Source organism: Salvelinus namaycush, chromosome 18 (genome assembly GCF_016432855.1).
Source record: "Salvelinus namaycush isolate Seneca chromosome 18, SaNama_1.0, whole genome shotgun sequence".
Classification (NCBI taxonomy): domain Eukaryota; kingdom Metazoa; phylum Chordata; class Actinopteri; order Salmoniformes; family Salmonidae; genus Salvelinus; species Salvelinus namaycush.
In genome coordinates, this window is record NC_052324.1 from 26076811 (window position 1) to 26104439 (window position 27629).

The following is a 27629-nucleotide window of genomic DNA, read 5'->3' on the forward strand; positions in this document are numbered from 1 at the left end:
GGGAGAGGCGAAGGTAGAGTCATGCATCCTCCAAAACATGACCCGCCAAACCACGGTTCTTAACACCCGCCCGCTTAACCCGGAAGCCAGCCGCACCAATGTGTCGGCGGAAACACCGTTCAACTGACGACCGAGGTCATCCCGCAGGCACCCGGCCCGTCACAAGGAGTCACTAGAGCTCGATGAGCCAAGTAAAGCCTCCCCCGGCCAAACCCTCCCCTTACCCGGACAACGCTGGGCCAATTGTGCACCACCCTATGGGACTCCCGATCACGGCCGGTTGTGACACAGACTGGGATCGAACCCGGGTCTGTAGTGACGCCTCTAGCACTGTGATGCAGTGTCTTAGACCGCTGCGCCCCTCGGGAGGCCCTGAGAACTAATAATTGTAATCAAATTCTAACAACTTATTTTAAAAAGGCTATGTCACTCTTACAGGCAACATAACTGGAAAAATATCCAATATAAAGAGAAAGGGAGAATGTCCACTCACCGTTATACAGCTCCAAAATATAACGTTTTATATCCATATTGGAACCAATTTACAGATCAGATCACATTCACAGACCTCATGGAAGTTCTATTGCAAGCACACCACGGACATTGTTACCATAATACCAGAAAGGTGAATCATTCTAATACGTTTTGGTTGTAATAAAATTATACAAAAAACAAGCTTTTTTTTAAAACAACAACAATAAATAAATGTAATGATATCATAAAATCGGCAGGATAAAAAATAAACAAATTGATGTTGAACCAGCCTTTGTTATAGTAGGCCTAAGGGAGTGCTGGGTTTTGAGCATATGAAACGGAAAACAAGCAATTTTTACAGGTTACAGATTCATTCTAAATACAAGGTTCACCGTATTCAAAGAGGATCTCATATCTCATTTCATGATGGGCATGGTGGTGGTTTTACAGGACTTGCATTGCTAAAATAATGTGTCAGCTCACTGTTTTACTCCTCTCAAACTTTGTATTTTAATAAAGCTTTGGTGATTAAGATTGATTTCCAAGCGGTCTCAGGAACCAAACCCTTTATCGACAGTCTTGACTACTTTGCGATTGCATTGACAGACAAAAAAAAGCCTTCATTGAGCAGAGGGGAGGATACGCTTGGTTTTTAATCAAATAAAACTAAATGGGAAAGAACATGAGTTTTTTATGTTTCTAAACAGGAAGTGTACAGGCACCAAAAAGCACATTATGCTCCTCTTGTTCCATGTTCATATGGGCAGTGCGCATCACGGCTGGATAGGCTGCATCTAGAAATTAGTACTTTAAATCAAGTTAAGGACACACCTAAAATATTTCCACCCCGCTCATCTGAGCGCAAGTGAGCTGAGGTAAATTGCAGAACCTGGCGTTAGGGCTGGAAAATGCCAGTGCACCAGTTTTTAAATTACAAAATTGCAAACTAGCGCGCGTTTGACACTTGCGCCACCTTGGCACCAGCTGAACATAGAACGCATACTGTTAATGCAAGCAGCACTGATGGTGGTCAAACACTATATACGCGCAGTCCAAGTCTCTCTGCTGGTCTCCATATCATCCAACTGTCCCTGCCCCTTCAACACAAACACTATATACGCGCAGTCCAAGTCTCTCTGCTGGTCTCCATATCATCCAACTGTCCCTGCCCCTTCAACACAAACACTATATACGCGCAGTCCAAGTCTCTCTGCTGGTCTCCATATCATCCAACTGTCCCTGCCCCTTCAACACAAACACTATATACGCGCAGTCCAAGTCTCTCTGCTGGTCTCCATATCATCCAACTGTCCCTGCCCCTTCAACACAAACACTATATACGCGCAGTCCAAGTCTCTCTGCTGGTCTCCATATCATCCAACTGTCCCTGCCCCTTCAACACAAACACTATATACGCGCAGTCCAAGTCTCTCTGCTGGTCTCCATATCATCCAACTGTCCCTGCCCCTTCAACACAAACACTATATACGCGCAGTCCAAGTCTCTCTGCTGGTCTCCATATCATCCAACTGTCCTGCCCCTTCAACACAAACACTATATACGCGCAGTCCAAGTCTCTCTGCTGGTCTCCATATCATCCAACTGTCCTGCCCCTTCAACACAAACACTATATACGCGCAGTCCAAGTCTCTCTGCTGGTCTCCATATCATCCAACTGTCCCTGCCCCTTCAACACAAACACTATATACGCGCAGTCCAAGTCTCTCTGCTGGTCTCCATATCATCCAACTGTCCTGCCCCTTCAACACAAACACTATATACGCGCAGTCCAAGTCTCTCTGCTGGTCTCCATATCATCCAACTGTCCCTGCCCCTTCAACACAAACACTATATACGCGCAGTCCAAGTCTCTCTGCTGGTCTCCATATCATCCAACTGTCCTGCCCCTTCAACACAAACACTATATACGCGCAGTCCAAGTCTCTCTGCTGGTCTCCATATCATCCAACTGTCCCTGCCCCTTCAACACAAACACTATGTACGCGCAGTCCAAGTCTCTCTGCTGGTCTCCATATCATCCAACTGTCCCTGCCCCTTCAACACAAACACCTCATTTATAGTAATGTGAATTCATACAAAGGCAATAATACAATAGACAGCTGTCGGGGAGAGGAGTGGGTAACGGGGGAGCTATTATACTGTAGGTGGAGAGACCGAGAGCACAGTCAAGGCTTTCTTGAAAAGCTTGTCAGCTCTATATGTCTGTTGTCACCTGCTCTGAAGCACTAGGCGGAGAGTGCTGCTCCTGGGGTGGGCAGCGGGCACAGTACCATCCAGCTCCCCACCTCATCCGATAAATGTCTAGTTAACACACATTGGCAGGCTGCTGGGGGGAGGAAGGAGACGGGGGAGGTAGAAAATAGGGAAAAGTAACCAGAGAAGAGGCCAGGTAGAGAAGAGAGTGGTGGTGGATGAGAGGAGAAAGAGAGAGAAAAGAGAGAAAGAAGAGGAAAGCGGTAATAAGAGAAGGGAGGGAAGGATGAGGATAGAGGGAGGAGAGCAGAAAAGAAGGATGAAGAAGGAGAGGGAGGGGCTCACGGCGGTGGATAGGAGACACATTAACCTTTATAAATGTTGACAGAAATCATCTAGCTGGGAATCATGTTGTGCATTTGCTCTAAAATACACCCGAGCAGAAAAGAGTGGATAGAAGAAACCCTGACTGGTCATAATTCTATAGCCACCTATAGCGAGACTAAAAGAGCGAGAGTGAGAGAGAGAGACGAACAGACATTCAGAAAGAAGAAAGGAAGAGACAGAGAAAAGGAACATGCAGAGTCTGGCGAAATCGGACACGGAGAGAAACACGACTACAGGACCCACACAAAGCTCCCACATTGATCTGCCTCTCTACCCCCTGCAATACTGAACACATAAAGACATAGAATCAATGAGCCTATGCAGACCTCCATTACACCACTGTGACCCCTCTGTTCTGGCCAGCCAAGCTGACAATGGAGCCAGTGATGTCTGCAGGCAGCCTTTTGTCCTGGTCAGCACAGCAGACATCAACAGGCATTATTCAGGGCCACAGGATGTCTGCTCTGGTCTGCTCTGAGAGGTTTGAGTATAATAAGGGTCCAAATTTTAACAATTAAATAATATCCAGGGCATTGATGAGAAAAAACATGTACCTGCTAGCTATGTGATATTCAGACTGAAACATGTACCTGCTAGCTACAGTGGTTGCACAACTAAAAGTTTTGAGATTATGCTGCGGGATTTAGAGGTCGTTTGTGGTTTAGTACGGTACCCTGAGTCACTACTTCTTTGCTACAGACCAGCGCAAGGGAGAGTTTGAGTTTTTATTTTTACAGGGACAGTGCACATTAATCAACGTTTCAGTAAAAGTGCCGGTTTTAGCCAGCCGGCTAATTTTCAACCGCAGTCCCTGGGCAGGTTATTAAAAACAATTACAATATAGACAATAGCAACATAGAACAAGACATAGCATACAGACATAGCAACATAGGACAAGCAAGACGTAGCATACAGACAGAGCAACATAGAACAAAAAGCAGCAAGACAAAATTCATAAAAGCAACAAAGTGTTTCCACACCTCACAAGTTACAGACAACAGACATGGAAAGCGGCAACACACAGCTAGGGACCATGTTCACAAATCTGATTGACCTTTAGCCATGTCTTCAAGCATTTTGTGAAAGTGTGATATGTGGTGCAGTTATGTGTGTCTGATGGCAGTGTATTCCAGACATGGGAAGCTCTCACAGAAAAAGCGGATTTACTAAAGGTGCTTTTCCTTAGGGGAACTACACAGTCACCTCTCATGGCAGACCTTGTGGATCTGCTGCCATATGTTTGGGTTTTCTGTTTAACAAAAATACTGAGTGGAGGGGGAGCCAAGCCATTTAGGATCTTGAATACAAGACATGCATCGGTGTATTGCACAAGATTTTCCCAACTCAGGAGCTCATGCTTTCTGAGGATGTGACAGTGATGATGGCTATTGGGCTTCCTATCAAGCACTTTGAGAGCCTGTTTGTAGACAGACTGAATAGGTCTTACTGTTGTACAGCAAGCTTGGGCCCAACTAGTCAAGCAGTATGTTAAGTGGGGGAGTATCATAGATTTGAAGTACAGTTTTGCTACCTCTGTAGTCAAACAATTTCGTATAAATCGGAAATTAGCTAGGTTGAATTTGGTTATTTGAATTACCTTTTTCACATGCTTTTTAAAAGAGAGGTTGGAATCAAGTATGATGCCAAGGTACTTAAAATCAGATACCACCTGGAGCTTCTCCCCTGACACATAGACATCTGGCTCAGTAGCATCTGTTGCCCTCTTTGTGAAGAACATGCAAACAGTTTTTTTCACATTGAGATGCAAACACGAGTCACTGAGCCACTTTGTAACCTGGACCATTACAGTAGTGAGTTCTTGTGCAGCTTGTTGTTTGCTCTTTGCATGCACATATATCACTGTATCATCTGCATACATTTGAACTTCAGACCCAGTACAGACAGAAGGCAGATCATTAATGTACAGTCTGAACAGGAGGGGCCCCAGTATTGACCCTTGGGGCACACCCACATCATAGCTAAGAGTGGGCGACAGCTCATTGCTCACTCTGACACACTGAGTTCTGCCTTCAAGGTATGATTTCATCCATCTCAAGGCATCGGGGGAAAAGTTGAACTTGGACAATTTTGTGATGAGAATCTCATGGTTAACAGTATCAAAAGCCTTCCTTAGGTCCAGAAACACAGCCCCAACAACGCCCCCTTTGTCCATCTTGGACTTCACATTTTCCAGAAGAAAGCAGTTGGCCGTTTCTGTGGAGTGTTTCGCTCTGAAGCCAAACTGCATGGAGTGTAATGTGAAGGGGCTGTTGTTGAGGTGGGCAATCAGTTGTTCTGCTACACACTTTTCAACAACCTTTGACACCACAGGTAGTATACTAATGGGCCTGTAGTTACTCACGTCAGCAGGGTCGCCTGATTTAAAGATGGCCGTTATTATGGCCGACTTCCATACCCTTGGAAACACCCCGAGACCAATAGATGTGTTGGTGACCTTAGTAATGGGGCCAATGAGTGACTCTTTGTAGTTTTTAAGAAAGGTAGACTCCATCCCAAACACATCTTTGGCTTTAGAGTACTTTAGTGAGCTAATCACCTTGTCCACCTTTGACTCAGAAACCTCCCTTATGATGAAGACAGGTTGAGCATCATTTACTAGCACTGAGCCCAAGAAACCAGTGGAGGGGTTCTGTGTCAGTACCCTGACAGAGTCAATAAAGTAGGAATTGAAGGCTATTGCTATTTCGACTGCATCCTGTGTTAGATTGTTATTCACCATGATTTCTAGTCTTTTTGCAGTGTTACTATGGTCTTTCCCTGTTAACTTTTTTAGATTCTCCCAGATCAGTTTAGAATTTCCCTTTGCTTCACCAATTATGTTAATAAAAAAGTTTGCCTTGGCCTGTCTGATTTCTTTCATCACCTTATTTCTCAACATGGTAAACCTACGTCTGTCATGCTCTAATTTGGATCTTAGGGCTATTTTTAGATAATAATCTCGTTCTTTCATCAATTTCCAGATTTCTCCATTTAGCCAAGGAAGAGTGCTCTTTTGGCCAGGTTTGGATTTGATTTTCTTTAGGAAACCATTTAATGTAGTCTGGATTGTGGATAGAAAAACTTGACTATCAGCTTCCACGTCTGCATAGGACAAGAGATCATTCCAGTTAATTCCCTTAATTGCGTTTTCAAAATAGCTTAATTCACTCTTAGGTATTCTTAGTTGATCAGGCTTTCTAACAGTAGAGAGGTTAAACCTGCTTTTAGACAGCTTTCTGGCTATAAGTGTCAGATTATGATCAGATAGCCCAGTAACCATATTGAATGATTTAGCACTGATTATGCTTTTGGGTCCCAAGGTGCTACTGTGTCTCTAAAAACACACTTATTTTTTTGATACTACTCATCAGTATTACTTACTAAAGTTTTTATTCTAAGAGAAACTTAGACTACAATTAGGGTGTGGAAAAGTTAGTATTATTTTGCTCTTACTGTAGTAGTGTAGCCTACTCCCGACCTGTCATGTTGTACAGCGCCCGAGTGGCGCAGTGGTCTAAGACACTGCATCGCAGTGCAAATTGCGTTGCTACAGATGCTGGTTCAATACCCATGCCGGCCACGACCGGGAGACCCATGAGGTGATGCAGTCTAGAAGGCCAGCATCCCGGAGTTGCCTCTTTACTGTTGACGTTGAGACTGGTGTTTTGCGGGTACTACTTAATGAAGCTGCCAGTTGAGGACTTGTGAGGCGTCTGTTTGTCAAACTAGACACTCTAATCAGTATTACCAAATCAGTACTTGTCCTCTTGCTCAGTTGTGCACTCCTCTTTCTATTCTGCCAGTTTGCGCTGTTCTGTGAACAGTAGCGTTGTACGAGATCTTCAGTTTCTTGGCAATTTCTCAGAACAAGAATAGACTGATGAGTTTCAGAAGAAAGTGCTTTGTTTCTGGCCATTTTGAGCCTGTAATTGAACCCACAAATGCTGATGCTCCAGATACTCAACTAGTCTAAAGAAGGCCAGTTTTATTGCTTCTTGAATTAGAACAACAGTTTTCAGCTGTGCTAACATAATTGAAAAAGTGTTTCCTAATAATCAATTAGCCTTTTAAAATTATAAACTTGGATTAGCTAACACAACGTGCCTTGGAACACAGAAGTGATGGTTGCTGATAATGGGCTTCTGTACGCCTATGTAGATATTCCATAAAAAATCTGCAGTTTCCAGCTACAATAGTCATTTACAACATTAGCAATGTCTACACTGTATTTCTAATCAATTTGATGTTATTTGAATGGACAAAAAATTAGCTTTTCGTTCAAAAACAAGGACATTTCTAAGTTACCCCAAACTTTTGAACGGTAGTGTATATTGGTCATGGCTCCTGAGTGGCGCACAATAGGATTGCCTTGCAGTTCTCCAGCTTTATCCACTGACATAGTGGTAGGCGCACGAGATTCAAGGCACGATGGCAGGAGGCACGGGACAGGCCGCAGAAGACGGACCTAGCCCATGGGGAAGGGAGGAGGAGGAAGGGGGAAGGGGGGTGGACCCCCCCTCCCCCTTCTGACTAGGGAAACGTTCCCGCTGTTCTTAGTGCCAGTCTGCACGTTCAAACTAAAACAATATAACTAATAATGGCGCGAAAAATGCCCCTTGGATATGAATTCGAAGGGTAGAAATTATGAAATATTAGAGCATTAGACCTTTCACTAAAGGCCTCAGTCAAAAGTTACACTTAAATCCGAAATGGATTTAATGAAAAATGACATGAAAAGCGCACATTTGTAAATCCCAAACTCTAAAAGTAATTGGATAAGTAGATACAAATGATTTGTGACATTGTGGTTACAATAAAGTACATAAAACAGGATGTAAACAAGATGCCTTGTTTTTAATTACAGTAGTGATGGACAGCTGGAGGCACTTTGAAAACTGGTTTTTAAACACTTGTTTTTCACAAGTGCACTGTAGTACTGTCCATGACTGATGCTACCCGAAAAAGCATTAAAGACAGAGTTAATGAGTACTTGAGGTAACCGAGAAAGTCTGGACATGGCCTGCTCCCCCTTATGTAAGGAATTAGGCACTTTACCATGTTTACTACAGTATGTACTGTAGGCTATGTTTACTTGTCAGACTGCACAGTAGCCTAATAACCAAATGTTTACTACAGTATGTACTGTAGGCTATGTTTACTTGTCAGACTGCACAGTAGCCTAATAACCAAATGTTTACTACAGTATGTACTGTAGGCTATGTTTACTTGTCAGACTGCACAGTAGCCTAATCAACAAATGCAGGCGGCTTCTCTCCTCAAAATGCTTTAAATGCTTTATTATCAAAATGTTTAAAGTGCGTGTGAGCGACCTCATGCGACACCAAAATGTCGGATAAAGCATATACTGTACAGTACTGTATTTTTTCTTCATCAGTATCTTTATGCTTTCGTTAATAAAATAATGATAAAAATACTCTTTCAAAATGTAGATGTGTATTTACTTATGGATCCATAACGAATTACTATGGGAATAAATATCACTAAACAAAAAATATTGGAACCAAGTAGGCTAATGAAGGAAAATACTCTTTCAAACTTACACGGTCACATTGTACAGCACCATTACGGCTATTAGCAGGGCTATTAGCAGGACAATAGACTTGCCTAGAAGGAGGGTAGGGGGAGAATTCTATCGTCAAATGTATTTCTTAGTTAGGTTGGCTGTATCACAACCAGCCGTGATTGGTTGCAATTTCAGTTTTATCCACCAGAAAAGACAGAACAAATAATACAACAAATATTGTGGTTAAACTCAAATATAATAATTGATTAAAAAAACATTATCAATTGGAACCTTTAACAAGTGGAAGGGGGAAAAGGTATTATTATTATCCCTGTTTTTCACAAGTATAGCAGGCTGTGAATTCTGCAAACAACGTTTCTAGGATGGGCTATTAGCAGGACAATATATATTGGTCATTGCACGCGAGTGGCACAGTGGTCTAAGGCACTGCATCTCAGTGCAAGAGGCATCACTACAGTCCCTGGTTTGAATCCAGGCTGTATCACATCTGGCCGTGATTGGGAGTCCCATAGGGCCGTGCACAATTGGCCCAGCGTCATCCGGGTTAGGGGAGTGTTTGGCGGGCCGCACAGCGGTCTAAGATACTGCATCGCAGTGCAAACTGTGTTGCTACAGATGCTGGTTTGATACCCATGCCGGCCACCACCGGGAGACCCATGAGGCGGCTTTTGGTTTCTCTCCCTATAAAAACAGAAATAAATCATTCTAAATAACAAACTGGCTTTATTTACAAATTAGTGAGAATCTCACCCCATGTTCAAGAATGGCCTTTTTCTCGCTCACTCTAGGTTAAATGAAAACAAAATAATCTCCAAAATATCGTTAATTTTTAAACAAAGAGATCATTATTATTATTAATTTAGAATGAGATAAAAGCCCCTTAGATATTCTCACACACTAGATTTGCCCTAACGAAAAATGCTCCTTAGATATTAATTTAGAATCCTCCAATCCTCTTATGCTCTTAGTACTGTAGCCTACTCCCGACCGTCACATTGTACAGAGCCATATTTTCCGTTCCATCCTGAGGGTTTTGTTTTTTGTTTTTCTTGGAATAGAAACACCACAATATGAATCAAATGAATTAAGCAAAATTTCTTAAAATCAATCTCATATACTATGTTCTTACGAAAAAGGTTTTAAATTCTCTAGTAATGCCAATATTGAAGACTATCAAATGCTTTTCAAAGATGCCCTCTGGTGGTCAAACTAGCACTAACTAGCATTAATGGTAAAAATGGCTGACAATTAAATAATGTACCATAGAATTCTGCAGCACCCTTCAAGGTGTGCTGCAGTATGACACAACTTTTAAAGGAGGAACCACTGTATATGGAATTCAGACTGAAACATGTACCTGCTAGCTATGTGGTATTCAGACTGAAACATGTACCTGCTAGCTATGTAGTATTCAGACTGAAACATGTACCTGCTAGCTATGTGGTATTCAGACTGAAACATGTACCAGCTAGCTAGATGATATTCAGACTGAAACAGGTACCAGCTAGCTAGGTGATATTCAGACTGAAACAGGTACCAGCTAGCTAGGTGATATTCAGACTGAAACAGGTACCAGCTAGCTAGATGATATTCAGACTGAAACAGGTACCAGCTAGCTAGATGATATTCAGACTGAAACAGGTACCAGCTAGCTAGATGATATTCAGACTGAAACAGGTACCTGCTAGCTAGATGATATTCAGACTGAAACAGGTACCAGCTAGCTAGATGATATTCAGACTGAAACAGGTACCTGCTAGCTAGATGATATTCAGACTGAAACAGGTACCAGCTAGCTAGATGATATTCAGACTGAAACAGGTACCTGCTAGCTAGATGATATTCAGACTGAAACAGGTATCTGCTAGCTAGATGATATTCAGACTGAAACAGGTACCTGCTAGCTAGGTGATATTCAGACTGAAACAGGTACCAGCTAGCTACAGTGAGGGAAAAAAGTATTTGATCCCCTGCTGATTTTGTACGTTTGCCCACTGACAAATAAATGATCAGTCTATAATTTTAATGGTAGGTTTATTTGAACAGTGAGAGACAGAATAACAACAACAAAATCCAGAAAAACACATGTCAAAAATGTAATTAAATTGATTTGCATTTTAATGAGGAAAATAAGTATTTGACCCCTCTGCAAAACATGACTTAGTACTTGGTGGCAAAACCCTTGTTGGCAATCACAGAGGTCAGACGTTTCTTCTAGTTGGCCACCAGGTTTGCACATCTCAGGAGGGATTTTGTCCCACTCCTCTTTGCAGATCTTCTCCAAGTCATTAAGGTTTCGAGGCTGACGTTTGGCAACTCGACCCTTCAGCTCCCTCCACAGATTTTCTATGGGATTAAGGTCTGGAGACTGGCTAGGCCACTCCAGGACCTTAATGTGCTTCTTCTTGAGCCACTCCTTTGTTGCCTTGGCCGTGTGTTTTGGGTCATTGTCGTGCTGGAATACCCATCCACAACCCATTTTCAATGCCCTGGCTGAGGGAAGGAGGTTCTCACCCAATATTTGACGGTACATGGCCCCGTCCATCGTCCCTTTGATGCGGTGAAGTTGTCCTGTTTCCTTAGCAGAAAAACACCCCCAAAGCATAATGTTTCCACCTCCATGTTTGACGGTGGGGATGATATTCTTGGGGGTCATAGGCAGCATTCCTCCACCTCCAAACACGGCGAGATGAGTTGATGCCAAAGAGCTCCATTTTGGTCTCATCTGACCACAACACGTTCACCCAGTTGTCCTCTGAATCATTCAGATGTTCATTGGCAAACTTCAGACGGGCATGTATATGTGCTTTCTGGAGCAGGGGGACCTTGCGGGCGCTGCAGGATTTCAGTCCATCACGGCGTAGTGTGTTACCAATTGTTTTCTTGGTGACTATGGTCCCAGCAGCCTTGAGATCATTGACAAGATCCTCCCGTGTAGTTCTGGGCTGATTCCTCACTGTTCTCATGATCATTGCAACTCCACGAGGTGAGATCTTGCATGGAGCTCCAGGCCGTGGGAGATTGACAGTTATTTTTTGTTTCTTCCATTTGCGAATAATCGCACCAACTGTTGTCACCTTCTCACAAAGCTGCTTGGCGATGGTCTTGTAGCCCATTCCAGCCTTGTTTAGGTCTACAATCTTGTCCCTGACATCCTTGGAGAGCTCTTTGGTCTTGGCCATGGTGGAGAGTTTGGAATCTGATTGATTGATTGCTTCTGTGGACAGGTGTCTTTTATACAGGTAACAAACTGAGATTATGAGCACTCCCTTTAAGAATGTGCTCCTAATCTCAGCTCGTTACCTATATAAAAGACACCTGGGAGCCAGAAATCTTTCTCATTGAGAGGGGGTCAAATAATTATTTCCCTCATTAAAATGCAAATCAATTTATAACATTTTTGACATGCGTTTTTCAGGATTTTTTTGTTGTTATGTCTCTCACTGTTCAAATAAACCTACCATTAAAATTATAGACGGATAATTTCTTTGTCAGTGGGCAAACGTACAAAATCAGCAGGGGATCAAATACTTTTTCCCCTCACTGTATGTGTGATAGGCATCCTCTGAGTCTGTCATTTAGAACAAAAATATTGGCTGCAGCAATCACGTTGCTAGAACATTTTACAATCCTACCATAATAAATAACTGTGGTTTCTCAAACATTACGAAAACATTATATTCTTTGATTGACTAATTTACAAAAAGTACAAATGATTACTGAAATGTTAGAAATCCTAATGCTTTTTTTATACTGTAATGGTAATTATTTCTGCATCGTTGCAAACGTAAGAACGTTACAGCTTTTTAGGGATTTCCAGATGAAGCATTACTAGCGGTACGTTGGGCCATGTGGTGGAGCTGTTAACATCATAAAATTCACCATCGTAGAAGACAGCCCTACATTCTGGGATGCCAAATCAAGATTGGGCATCCTAGCAGAAATCTGCTGATTGGATTATGGTTAACCAAATAAAAGTAATTTCCATCTCCCCACGTCTCTCTGTAGCATCAATACTATCTATCAGTCCTTGATGTGAGTGTGTGTGTGTTGTTTGATGTGGGTGTGTGTGTGTGTTTCCATCTCTCTTTCAGTGTGTGTCTTTTGTCTATATAATACCAGGTAAAAAGATTGGGTGTATTGTTTAGAATACTGAAACAAGCCCAGTGGCTTCCAACCGCCAAGGCCAAGCGATTCTGTTTGTGCTCTTTCAACCTTTTCCAATGCTATAAACCCTCATGATTCTTTGAGCTGGAGAGGAGCGTGTCAGCTCTAGGACTACAGTGAGCTGGAGAGGAGCGTGTCAGCTCTAGGACTACAGTGAGCTGGAGAGGAGCGTGTCAGCTCTAGGACTACAGTGAGCTGGAGAGGAGCGTGTCAGCTCTAGGACTACAGTGAGCTGGAGAGGAGCGTGTCAGCTCTAGGACTACAGTGAGCTGGAGAGGAGCGTGTCAGCTCTAGGACTACAGTGAGTCAGTAGTACTGTATAGTCACCAGAGCAAAGTGTTTCCCATAAAGCCTGACATTATGACTCATATTCAGTTTAGGTATGATATAACCCAGGCGTCTAAATAGCCCCAGTTGGACTCCAAAATACCTGGATTATAGAGAGTTGTTTTGAAGAGTCATTTCAATCTTTCTGTGTGGAAGAGATTCACATGAGGGCTGTGTTGTGAGGAGTTTGATTTGTATAGCAAAGCCAGTAAATTTAATCTAGACAACAAAGATATGGAGGACACCTTGGCAAACAGAAAATACGTAAGAGAAACACACAGAATTTACACACACACACACAGAATTTACACACACACACACAGAATTTACACACACACACACACACAGAATTTACACACACACACACAGAACTTACACACACACACACAGAACTTACGCACACACACACACACACACACACACACACACACACACACACACACACACACACACACACACACACACACACACACACACACACACACACACACACACACACACACACACACACACACACACACACACACACACACACACACACACCTTTTCAGTGATGATCCGATCCACACACTGTTTTCCTGTCAGTGGCAGGTTACATGTGTCCAGAATCTTGAATTTTCCTCCCTGACAAAGAACAAAGGAAAGAGAGAGAAAGAGCAAAGGTTATGTTAAAGGTCATACACAACGACCCAGTTGAACTGGTATGGTGGAGAAATTACAAGAGATTGTTATAATGCCATTATTGCATCAAATGGTTGTTTTATGCAACAGATGAGCAGTGTGAAGGGAGAGGAGAACTACTGATAGATAAATAAGACTGGAGCAGCAGTCAACAGGTATCAATAAACATCCTCTATTACATCCACCCGCTCCACCATCTGGACAGCGACAAATACTGCCCTTACAGGTCAAAGGACTGGACAGCCACAACTACTCCCATTACAGGTCATATGACTGGACAACCACAGCCACAAATACTCCCATTACAGGTCATAGGACTGGACAGCCACAGCCACAAATACTCCCATTACAGGTCATAGGACTGGACAGCCACAGCCACAAATACTCCCATTACAGGTCATAGGACTGGACAGCCACAAATACTCCCATTACAGGTCATAGGACTGGACAGCCACAACTACTCCCATTACAGGTCATATGACTGGACAACCACAGCCACAAATACTCCCATTACAGGTCATAGGACTGGACAGCCACAGCCACAAATACTCCCATTACAGGTCATAGGACTGGACAGCCACAGCCACAAATACTCCCATTACAGGTCATAGGACTGGACAGCCACAAATACTCCCATTACAGGTCATAGGACTGGACAGCCACAACTACTCCCATTACAGGTCATATGACTGGACAACCACAGCCACAAATACTCCCATTACAGGTCATAGGACTGGACAGCCACAACTACTCCCATTACAGGTCATATGACTGGACAACCACAGCCACAAATACTCCCATTACAGGTCATAGGACTGGACAGCCACAGCCACAAATACTCCCATTACAGGTCATAGGACTGGACAGCCACAGCCACAAATACTCCCATTACAGGTCATAGGACTGGACAACCACAGCCACAAATACTCCCATTACAGGTCATAGGACTGGACAGCCACAGCCACAAATACTCCCATTACAGGTCATAGGACTGGACAGCCACAGCCACAAATACTCCCATTACAGGTCATAGGACTGGACAACCACAGCCACAAATAGTCCCATTACAGGTCATAGGACTGGACAACCACAGCCACAAATACTCCCATTACAGGTCATAGGACTGGACAGCCACAGCCACAAATACTCCCATTACAGGTCATAGGACTGGACAACCACAGCCACAAACACTCCCATTACAGGTCATAGGACTGGACAACCACAAATACTCCCATTACAGGTCATAGGACTGGACAACCACAGCCACAAATACTCCCATTACAGATCATAGGACTGGACAGCCACAGCCACTCCCATTACAGGTCATAGGACTGGACAACCACAGCCACAAATACTCCCATTACAGGTCATAGGACTGGACAACCACAGCCACAAATACTCCCATTACAGGTCATAGGACTGGACAACCACAGCCACTCCCATTACAGGTCATAGGACTGGACAGCCACAGCCACAAATACTCCCATTACAGGTCATAGGACTGGACAACCACAGCCACAAATACTCCCATTACAGGTCATAGGACTGAACAGCCACAGCCACAAATACTCCCATTACAGGTCATAGGACTGGACAGCCACAAATACTCCCATTACAGGTCATAGGACTTGACAACCACAGCCACAAATACTCCAATTACAGGTCATAGGACTGGACAACCACAGCCACTCCCATTACAGGTCATAGGACTGGACAGCCACAGCCACAAATACTCCCATTACAGGTCATAGGACTGGACAACCACAGCCACAAATACTCCCATTACAGGTCATAGGACTGGACAGCCACAAATACTCCCATTACAGGTCATAGGACTGGACAACCACAGCCACAAATACTCCCATTACAGGTCATAGGACTGGACAGCCACAGCCACAAATACTCCCATTACAGGTCATAGGACTGGACAGCCACAGCCACAAATACTCCCATTACAGGTCATAGGACTGGACAGCCACAGCCACAAATACTCCCATTACAGGTCATAGGACTGGACAACCACAGCCACAAATACTCCCATTACAGGTCATAGGACTGGACAACCACAGCCACTCCCATTACAGGTCATAGGACTGGACAACCACAGCCACAAATACTCCCATTACAGGTCATAGGACTGGACAACCACAGCCACTCCCATTACAGGTCATAGGACTGGACAGCCACAGCCACAAATACTCCCATTACAGGTCATAGGACTGAACAGCCACAGCCACAAATACTCCCATTACAGGTCATAGGACTGGACAGCCACAAATACTCCTATTACAGGTCATAGGACTGGACAGCCACAAATACTCCCATTACAGGTCATAGGACTTGACAACCACAGCCACAAATACTCCAATTACAGGTCATAGGACTGGACAGCCACAAATACTCCCATTACAGGTCATAGGACTGGACAACCACAGCCACAAATACTCCAATTACAGGTCATAGGACTGGACAGCCACAAATACTCCCATTACAGGTCATAGGACTGAACAGCCACAGCCACAAATACTCCCATTACAGGTCATAGGACTGGACAGCCACAGCCACAAATACTCCCATTACAGGTCATAGGACTGGACAGCCACAGCCACAAATACTCCCATTACAGGTCATAGGACTGAACAGCCACAGCCACAAATACTCCCATTACAGGTCATAGGACTGGACAGCCACAAATACTCCCATTACAGGTCATAGGACTGAACAGCCACAGCCACAAATACTCCCATTACAGGTCATAGGACTGGACAGCCACAAATACTCCCATTACAGGTCATAGGACTGGACAGCCACAAATACTCCCATTACAGGTCATAGGACTGGACAACCACAGCCACAAATACTCCAATTACAGGTCATAGGACTGGACAACCACAGCCACTCCCATTACAGGTCATAGGACTGGACAACCACAGCCACTCCCATTACAGGTCATAGGACTGGACAGCCACAGCCACAAATACTCCCATTACAGGTCATAGGACTGAACAGCCACAGCCACAAATACTCCCATTACAGATCATAGGACTGGACAGCCACAAATACTCCCATTACAGGTCATAGGACTGGACAGCCACAAATACTCCCATTACAGGTCATAGGACTGGACAACCACAGCCACAAATACTCCCATTACAGGTCATAGGACTGGACAGCCACAAATACTCCCATTACAGGTCATAGGACTGGACAGCCACAAATACTCCCATTACAGGTCATAGGACTGGACAGCCACAGCCACAAATACTCCCATTACAGGTCATAGGACTGAACAGCCACAGCCACAAATACTCCCATTACAGGTCATAGGACTGGACAGCCACAAATACTCCCATTACAGGTCATAGGACTGGACAACCACAGCCACAAATACTCCCATTACAGGTCATAGGACTGGACAGCCACAAATACTCCCATTACAGGTCATAGGACTGGACAGCCACAAATACTCCCATTACAGGTCATAGGACTGGACAGCCACAGCCACAAATACTCCCATTACAGGTCATAGGACTGAACAGCCACAGCCACAAATACTCCCATTACAGGTCATAGGACTGGACAGCCACAAATACTCCCATTACAGGTCATAGGACTGGACAACCACAGCCACAAACACTCCCATTACAGGTCATAGGACTGGACAGCCACAGCCACAAATACTCCCATTACAGGTTATAGGACTGGACAACCACAGCCACAAACACTCCCATTACAGGTCATAGGACTGAACAGCCACAGCCACAAATACTCCCATTACAGGTCATAGGACTGGACAGCCACAAATACTCCCATTACAGGTCATAGGACTGGACAGACAAACACACATATACTCCGATTACAGATCATAGGCCTGGACAGCCACAAATATTCCCATTACAGATCATAGACCTAGACAGCCAAAAATACTCTAATTATAGGTCACAGGTAGAGCTGTGACGGTTATGGATGAAGACCATCATGAAAATAAAATAGCCAAAACAGTTTACATAGGCCTACATTGATATTAGGATTTTTCTTTACAGGTCATAGGACTGGACAGCCACAGCCACAAATACTCCCATTACAGGTCATAGGACTGAACAGCCACAGCCACAAATACTCCCATTACAGGTCATAGGACTGGACAGCCACAAATACTCCTATTACAGGTCATAGGACTGGACAGCCACAAATACTCCCATTACAGGTCATAGGACTTGACAACCACAGCCACAAATACTCCAATTACAGGTCATAGGACTGGACAGCCACAAATACTCCCATTACAGGTCATAGGACTGGACAACCACAGCCACAAATACTCCAATTACAGGTCATAGGACTGGACAGCCACAAATACTCCCATTACAGGTCATAGGACTGAACAGCCACAGCCACAAATACTCCCATTACAGGTCATAGGACTGGACAGCCACAGCCACAAATACTCCCATTACAGGTCATAGGACTGGACAGCCACAGCCACAAATACTCCCATTACAGGTCATAGGACTGAAAAGCCACAGCCACAAATACTCCCATTACAGGTCATAGGACTGGACAGCCACAAATACTCCCATTACAGGTCATAGGACTGAACAGCCACAGCCACAAATACTCCCATTACAGGTCATAGGACTGGACAGCCACAAATACTCCCATTACAGGTCATAGGACTGGACAGCCACAAATACTCCCATTACAGGTCATAGGACTGGACAACCACAGCCACAAATACTCCAATTACAGGTCATAGGACTGGACAACCACAGCCACTCCCATTACAGGTCATAGGACTGGACAACCACAGCCACTCCCATTACAGGTCATAGGACTGGACAGCCACAGCCACAAATACTCCCATTACAGGTCATAGGACTGAACAGCCACAGCCACAAATACTCCCATTACAGATCATAGGACTGGACAGCCACAAATACTCCCATTACAGGTCATAGGACTGGACAGCCACAAATACTCCCATTACAGGTCATAGGACTGGACAACCACAGCCACAAATACTCCCATTACAGGTCATAGGACTGGACAGCCACAAATACTCCCATTACAGGTCATAGGACTGGACAGCCACAAATACTCCCATTACAGGTCATAGGACTGGACAGCCACAGCCACAAATACTCCCATTACAGGTCATAGGACTGAACAGCCACAGCCACAAATACTCCCATTACAGGTCATAGGACTGGACAGCCACAAATACTCCCATTACAGGTCATAGGACTGGACAACCACAGCCACAAATACTCCCATTACAGGTCATAGGACTGGACAGCCACAAATACTCCCATTACAGGTCATAGGACTGGACAGCCACAAATACTCCCATTACAGGTCATAGGACTGGACAGCCACAGCCACAAATACTCCCATTACAGGTCATAGGACTGAACAGCCACAGCCACAAATACTCCCATTACAGGTCATAGGACTGGACAGCCACAAATACTCCCATTACAGGTCATAGGACTGGACAACCACAGCCACAAACACTCCCATTACAGGTCATAGGACTGGACAGCCACAGCCACAAATACTCCCATTACAGGTTATAGGACTGGACAACCACAGCCACAAACACTCCCATTACAGGTCATAGGACTGAACAGCCACAGCCACAAATACTCCCATTACAGGTCATAGGACTGGACAGCCACAAATACTCCCATTACAGGTCATAGGACTGGACAGACAAACACACATATACTCCGATTACAGATCATAGGCCTGGACAGCCACAAATATTCCCATTACAGATCATAGACCTAGACAGCCAAAAATACTCTAATTATAGGTCACAGGTAGAGCTGTGACGGTTATGGATGAAGACCATCATGAAAATAAAATAGCCAAAACAGTTTACATAGGCCTACATTGATATTAGGATTTTTCTTAACTTTATTTTCATGTAGATCAGGTATTCCCAAACTGGGGAATGCTTACCCCCAGGGGTATGCCAAATAAAAATGGGATTCACATTTTTTTTTTTTATATATATACTTTTTTTTAAATCACATTTTCAAATAGTCCATTTAGTAAGGCCCGCGTCCATAGAGACACATACCAGCTCTACTGGTAGTACTGCTACCACCAGCTGTACTACACCTGCACCTGTTGACAACACAAGTTGTTCTGCTTCAACGAGCACATCCAATGCTAGCATCAGTAATTCTACATTTTGTTGTTAGCCCAGCTAGAATGGACACTGACAGTTGTGAGTCTGATGCAGCTGAAGAGCTACTGGCCCCCTTACCCGGGAAAGCACCGAACAGACAAGGACGTTGGATCATCAAAGAGGCACAAATATGATGAGAACTACATTGATTTGGGGTTCACTTATATTTGGAGTAGTGCCTTTCCTCAGCCATAGTGTTTTATATGTGCAAAAGTACTATCTCACAACTCGATGAAAGCTTCACTCTTGCGCAGACATTTAGAAACAAAATATGACAATTTGAAAAATAAGCCACAGGAGTTTTTTGAGTGAGAATTAAGACGACTTTTGAGTAGTAAGACATGTATAAAAGCAACAGATACCATTAATAAGAAGGGGCTAGAAGCGTCTTATATGGTGAGCTACCGAGTGGCTAGGACAGGCAAGCCCCATACTATTGCGGAGGACTTAATTCTTCCAGTTGCTGCGGATATGGCTGGGACAATTTGGTGGAAAAGGACAAAAAACTACACAGACAATGCAGTCATCAAACAACACTGTTTCACGACACATCAGTGACATAGCAGGAGATGTTTTGAAACAATTACTGCTTCACATACAAGCCAGTGAATTCTATGTGTTACAGCTAGATGAGTCAACAGACGTAGCGGGCCTGGCACAGCTCCTGGTATATGTCCGTTACATTTATGGGGGTCAATTAAGGAAGACATCCTCTTCTGCAAACCACTGGAAACCAGGAGAGGATATTTTTAAAGTACTGGACAGCTTTGTGACATCAAATGGACTTTGGTGGTCAAGATGTGTATGTATCTGTACTGATGGCGCAAACGCCATGACAGGGAGACATAGTGGAGTGGTAACGCGAGTGCAAGCTGTTGCTCCCGAGGCTACTTGGGTACACTGCAGCATCCACTGAGAGGCTCTTCCTGCCAAGGGAATGCCTGACGGCTTGAAAAATGTTTTCTTGACACTACAGTGAAAATGGTTAACTTTGCTAAAGCAAGGCCCCTGAACTCTCGTGTATTTTCTGCACTATGCAATGATATCGGCAGCGACCATGTAACTCTTTTTCAAAATACAGAAGTTATCAAGGGACAAATTATTGAAATGTTTTTTGAATTGAGAGACGAGCTTAAAGTTTTCTTTACTGGCCACAATTTTCACTTGTCTGAATGCTTGCATGATGATGAGTTTCTCACACGACTGGCCTACCTGGGTGATATTTTTTCTCGCCTGAATGATCTGAATCTAGGATTACAGGGACTCTCCGCAACTATATCCAATGTGCGGGACAAAATTGAGGCTATGATTATGAAGTTGGAGCACTTTTCTGTCTGCATTAACAAGGACAACACACAGGTCTTTCCATCATTGTAGGATTTTTTGTGTGCAAACGGACTCAAGCTTACGGACAATGTCAAAAGTGGTATACCGAAGCACCTGAGTGAGTTGGGTGCGCAATTACGCAGGTACAATCCAGAAACGGATGGACACAAACAACTGGATTCGTTATCCCTTTCATGCCCTGCCTCCAGTCCACTTACCGATATCAGAACAAGAGAGTCTCATCGAAATTGTAACAATCGGTTCTGTGAAAATTGAATTTAATCAGAAGCCACTGAGTATCCTGCCTTGGCAAATCTCGCTGTTAAGACACTGATGCCCTTTGCAACCACGTACCTATGTGAGAGTGGATTCTCGGCCCTCACTAGCATGAAAACTAAATACACACACAGACTGTGTGTGGAGAATTATTTAAGACTGGGACTCTCTCCAATACAACCCAACATCGCAGATTTAAGAGCATCCTTTCAAGCACAAACTTCTCATTACCTGTGGCGAGTCATTTACAATTTCCGTTTAACAAATAAGGTTATACATGTAAGATGGCTAAATAAAGAGCAAAATTATTGATTATTATTGTATTAGTCTTTTGTGCTCTGGTCCTATAAGAGCTCTTTGTCACTTCCCACGGGCTGGGTTGTGACAAAAACCCACAATCATTCTTATGTTTAATAAATGTATCGTATAGTGTGTGTGTGGCAGGCTTACAATGATGGCAAAAAAACAACATTTCAGAGTGCGCTGACCCTGGTGCTAGAGGGGGTACGCAGCTGGAGGTTGAATGATTGAAGGGGCACGGGACTGTAAAAAGTTTGGGAACCACTGATGCACAGTTGAAGTCGGAAGTTTACATACATACTCCTTAGCCATTTCACGTAAATACATTCATGATTTCTTTCTCAAAGCGGGTGGTGGTTCGTGTGCAAAGTATGTGGTTATTGTAGGTGAGAGTAGAATGTGGCAATGCTAAGCGTCTGTCACGCCCTGGCCTTAGTATTCTTTGTTTTCTTTATTATTTTAGTTAGGTCAGGGTGTGACATGGGGAATGTATGTGTTTTTGTATTGTCTAGGGGTTTTGTAGGGTATATGGGTCAGTGTCTTGTCTAGGTGTTTGTATGTCTATGGCTGCCTAGATTGGTTCTCAATTAGAGGCAGCTGTGGTTTATTGTCTCTGATTGAAAGCCATATTTAAGGCAGCCATAGGCATTTGGGTTTTGTGGGTAATTGTCTATGTTGTACGTTTGTAGCTTGTGTGTGCACTTACGTTTATAGCTTCACGATTGTTTGTTGTTTTGTTTCGTTTTGTTATAGTGTTCGTTGCGTGTTTTTCCCTTCTCTAAATAAAAGAGAATGTATTTTGCACACGCTGCGCCTTGGTCCTCTCTCTCACCCATAGACGATCGTGACAGAATTACCCACCAGAATCGGACCAAGCGGCGTGTCAAGCGGCAACAGGAGCAATACACACAGGATTTATGGCAAAGGGAGCAGGATATGGGCTACACTACGTGGGAGGAGATCGACAGGTGGGCGATCGACCCAGGGCGAGTGCCGGAGCCCGCCTGGGATTCTCTGGCGCAGTGCGAGGAGGGATACCGGCGAATGGAGGCAGCACGAAGACGCGGTAGGAAGCCTGTGAGTCAGCCCAAAAAATGTATTGGGGGGGGCTAAAAGGGAGTGTGGCGAAGTCAGGTAGGAGACCTGCGCCTACTCCCTGTACTTAACGTGGAGAGCGAGAGTACGGGCAGACACCGTGTTACGCAGTAGAGCGCATGGTGTCTCCTGTACGTGTGCATAGCCCGGTGCGGTACATACCAGCTCCTCGTATCGGCCGGGCTAGATTGAGTATTGAGCCGGATGTCATGAAGCCGGCCCAACGCATCTGGCCACCAGTGCGTCTCCTCGGGCCGGCTTACATGGTACCAGCCTTACGCATGGTGTCCCCGGTTCGCCTACATAGCCCGGTGCGGGTTATTCCACCTCCCAGCACTGGTCGGGCGACGGGGAGCATACAACCAGGTAAGGTTGGGCAGGCTCAGTGCTCAAGGGAGCCAGTACGCCTGCACGGTCCGGTATTTCCGGCGCCACCTCCCCGCCCCAGCCCAGTACCACCAGTGCCTACACCACGCACCAGGCTTCCTGTGCGTCTCCAGAGCCCTGTTCCTCCTCCACGCACTAGCCCTATGGTGCGTGTCTCCAGCCCATTACCACCAGTGCCTACACCACGCACCAAGCCTCCTGTGTGTCCCCAGAGTCCTGTGCGTCCTGTTGCTGCTCCCCGCACTAGCCCTGAGATGCGTGTCCCCAGCCCAGTACCACCAGTGCCGGCACCACGCACTAGGCCTAATGTGCGTCTCCAGGGTCCAGTATGCCCTGTTCCTTCTCCCCGCACTAGCCTGAAGGTGCGTGTCCTTAGCCCGGTACCTCCAGTTCCGGCACCACGCACCAGGCATACAGTGTGCCTCAGCCGGCCAGAGCTGCCCGTCTGCCAAGCACCGTCTGAGCTGCCCGTCTGCCAAGCACCGTCTGAGCTGCCCGTCTGCCAAGCACCGTCTGAGCTGCCCGTCTGCCAAGCACCGTCTGAGCTGCCCGTCTGCCAAGCACCGTCAGAGCTGCCCGTCTGCCAAGCACCGTCAGAGCTGCCCGTCTGTCCCGAGCCGTCAGAGCCGTCCGCCAGACAGGATCAGCCAGAGCCGTCCGCCAGACAGGATCAGCCAGAGCCGTCCGCCAGACAGGATCAGCCAGAGCCGTCCGCCAGACAGGATCAGCCAGAGCCGTCCGCCAGACAGGATCAGCCAGAGCCGTCCGCCAGACAGGATCAGCCCGAGCCGTCCGCCAGACAGGATCAGCCCGAGCCGTCCGCCAGCCATGAGCAGCCAGATCCGTCCGCCAGCCATGAGCAGCCAGATCCGTCCGCCAGCCATGATCAGCCAGATCCGTCCGCCAGCCATGAGCAGCCAGATCCGTCAGCCAGCCATGAGCAGCCATATCCGTCAGCCAGCCATGAGCAGCCAGATCCGTCAGCCAGCCATGAGCAGCCAGATCCGTCAGCCAGCCATGAGCAGCCAGATCCGTCAGCCAGCCATGAGCAGCCAGATCCGTCAGCCAGCCATGAGCAGCCAGATCCCTCAGTCCGGAGCTGCCGTCCCTCAGTCCGGAGCTGCCGTCCCTCAGTCCGGAGCTGCCGTCCCTCAGTCCGGAGCTACCCATCCGTCCGGTGGCGCCCTCTGGGATGGTCTTCAGTCCGGGACTTGCTACAAGGGTCGCCGCTCCAGAGGCGCCACCAAAGCGGGTATTGACAATGGTGGAGTGGGGGCCACGTCCCGCACCCGAGCCGCCGCCATAATAAGGCCCACCCCGGACCCTCCCCTTCAATGTCAGGTTGTGCGGCCGGAGTCCGCACCTTTGGGGGGGGGGGGGGGGGGGGTACTGTCACGCCCTGGCCTTAGTATTCTTTGTTTTCTTTATTATTTTAGTTAGGTCAGGGTGTGACATGGGGAATGTATGTGTTTTTGTATTGTCTAGGGGTTTTGTAGGGTATATGGGTCAGTGTCTTGTCTAGGTGTTTGTATGTCTATGGCTGCCTAGATTGGTTCTCAATTAGAGGCAGCTGTGGTTTATTGTCTCTGATTGAGAGCCATATTTAAGGCAGCCATAGGCATTTGGGTTTTGTGGGTAATTGTCTATGTTGTACGTTTGTAGCTTGTGTGTGCACTTACGTTTATAGCTTCACGATCGTTTGTTGTTTTGTTTCGTTTTGTTATAGTGTTCGTTGCGTGTTTTTCCCTTCTCTAAATAAAAGAGAATGTATTTTGCACACGCTGCGCCTTGGTCCTCTCTCTCACCCATAGACGATCGTGACAGCGTCTCTGTTCCTCTCCATCTCTTCATTAACAAGCATCCATGTTGTTGTCATTCCGCAAGGGACCTCTTTTCAGTGTATTACATCTCCAGTCAATAACCAGTGTGTGTGTTTATCCTGTGTTCCCATTTAATTAGCAAGTAAATAAATAATTAAACCAGTTTGTGTAGTACTGAATCATAAGTAAGGCTAGTTTTTTCAGATGCAAGGAGGTTACGACTGTTCAGAATGGTGATATGACACGAGGTTATGATTAATAAGTTGACTGTTTATAGACGTGATAGGTAAAGACGTTTTAGAGTTAAATTCGGGAAATGGTAACTCTTTAAAGACCCGCTCTCGCAGTACCCCAGATCCTAATGAGTTAATTGTTACATGCTTAATTGAATCATGTAACAATTAAACATATTTTGTTAACTAGATAAATAACAGTCTTCAGGTTAATGTTAAAGTAAAGTCACAACAAAGTACATATATGTGCCAATGCCACTGCCATCAAATGACCATAGCAACATGGTTTGTGACGTTATGCAAATATTTGGGGAAAAGTGAGAGAAAACCCATCGGACTTCGTTTGAATGGTTTTGTGCATCAAAATAGAATCTGTATTATATTTTTTGATATGCAGAAAAGCCAAAAGACAAGGAAAAGGTAGGCATATATCTTTATTTTGACTCTGTTCATGTTGGGTCAATACGAAAATGCGACAGATCCTCTCCAACCTGGCATTTCTTAATTTAAAAAAATCATATTAATAAGTAATAACCTAAATAATAATCAGTGGTTAAGTAAAAATACTTTAAAGTACTACTTATGTCATTTTGGGGGGTATCTGCACTTTAGTTAATTATTCATAACTTTACTTCACTGCATTCCGAAAGAAAATAATGTACATTTTACTCCATACATTTTCTCTGACACACAAGGGTAGTATTTACATTTTGAATGCTAATCAAGACAGGAAAATGGCCAAAATCACACACTCATCAAGAGAACATACAAGTTCTATTTTAGAAATTACATTTACTTTTGATACTTAAATATATTTAAAACCAAATACTTTTTGACGTACTCAAGTAATATTTTACTGGGTGACTGTACCTTGAAGGTATCTTTACTTTTACTCAAGTATGACAATTGGGTACTTTTTCCACCACTGAAAATATTAATGAAATGCCATGATAATAACAAAGTGTAATGGCTTGTTTCAAATAGTTTTTATTAAAAAGCATATCCATGAAAACATATATACAAACAGAATTGTGACCTACCCTTTTTGACCTCCAACTGAACGGTTATGTCGGTGACTGTTTACATTGGCCTGGACAGCCAGCAACTTCCACAAACACTTATATTACAGATCATAGGCCTGGGCAGCCATGGCAACAAACACTTCAATTACAGGCTTTTTCAGGGAATTGCATTTAACTGCCATAATCAGGTTGGTGTACTGCTCCAGTACGTATTGGTAGTGGATGACAGCATTAGTCCATCTGAGCACCAAGGCGCCTATAGGGAGCTCTGGGACTGTCAAAGGCATCATTTAAACTCATTAATTCATCCATTATGGGAATCAAAAGCTCATTAGAGGAACTGACTCATCACAATCAGAGAGGTTACAGTATATCACAAAATATTTTTCTTAAAAAGGGAGCATATATACACTGCTCAAAAAAATAAAGGGAACACTAAAATAACACATCCTAGATCTGAATGAATGAAATATTCTTATTAAATACTTTTTTCTTTACATAGTTGAATGTGCTGACAACAAAATCACACAAAAATGATCAATGGAAATCAAATTTATCAACCCATGGATTTGGAGTCGCACTCAAAATTAAAGTGGAAAACCACACTACAGGCTGATCCAACTTTGATGTAATGTCCTTAAAACAAGTAAAAATGAGGCTCAGTAGTGTGTGTGGCCTCCACGTGCCTGTATGACCTCCCTACAACACCTGGGCATGCTCCTGATGAGGTGGCGGATGGTCTCCTGAGGGATCTCCTCCCAGACCTTGACTAAAGCATCTGCCAACTCCTGGTAAGTCTGTGGTGCAACGTGGCTTTGGTGGATGGAGCGAGACATGATGTCCCAGATGTGCTCAATTGGATTCAGGTCTGGGGAACGGGCGGGCCAGTCCATAGCATCAATGCCTTCCTCTTGCAGGAACTGCTGACACACTCCAGCCACATGAGGTCTAGCATTGTCTTGCATTAGGAGGAACCCAGGGCCAACCGCACCAGCATATGGTCTCACAAGGGGTCTGAGGATCTCATCTCGGTACCTAATGGCAGTCAGGCTACCTCTGGCGAGCACATGGAGGGCTGTGCGGCCCCCCAAAGAATGCCACCCCACACCATGACTGACCCACCGCCAAACCGGTCATGCTGGAGGATGTTGCAAGCAGCAGAACGTTCTCCACGGCGTC

The 27629-nt window shown here is 44.8% G+C and overlaps 1 protein-coding gene across 1 annotated transcript in view; it reads right to left on the reverse strand.

Annotated features, from left to right (window-relative positions):
- The window catches only part of LOC120063269 (succinyl-CoA:3-ketoacid coenzyme A transferase 1, mitochondrial-like), a 131757-nt gene that overhangs the window by 11918 nt on the left and 92210 nt on the right, over positions 1 to 27629 (reverse strand). The window contains exon 15 of the mRNA XM_039013534.1: positions 13658 to 13738. Within this exon, the coding sequence (XP_038869462.1) occupies positions 13658 to 13738 (81 nt within the window). The remainder of the gene's footprint in view (positions 1 to 13657; positions 13739 to 27629) is intronic.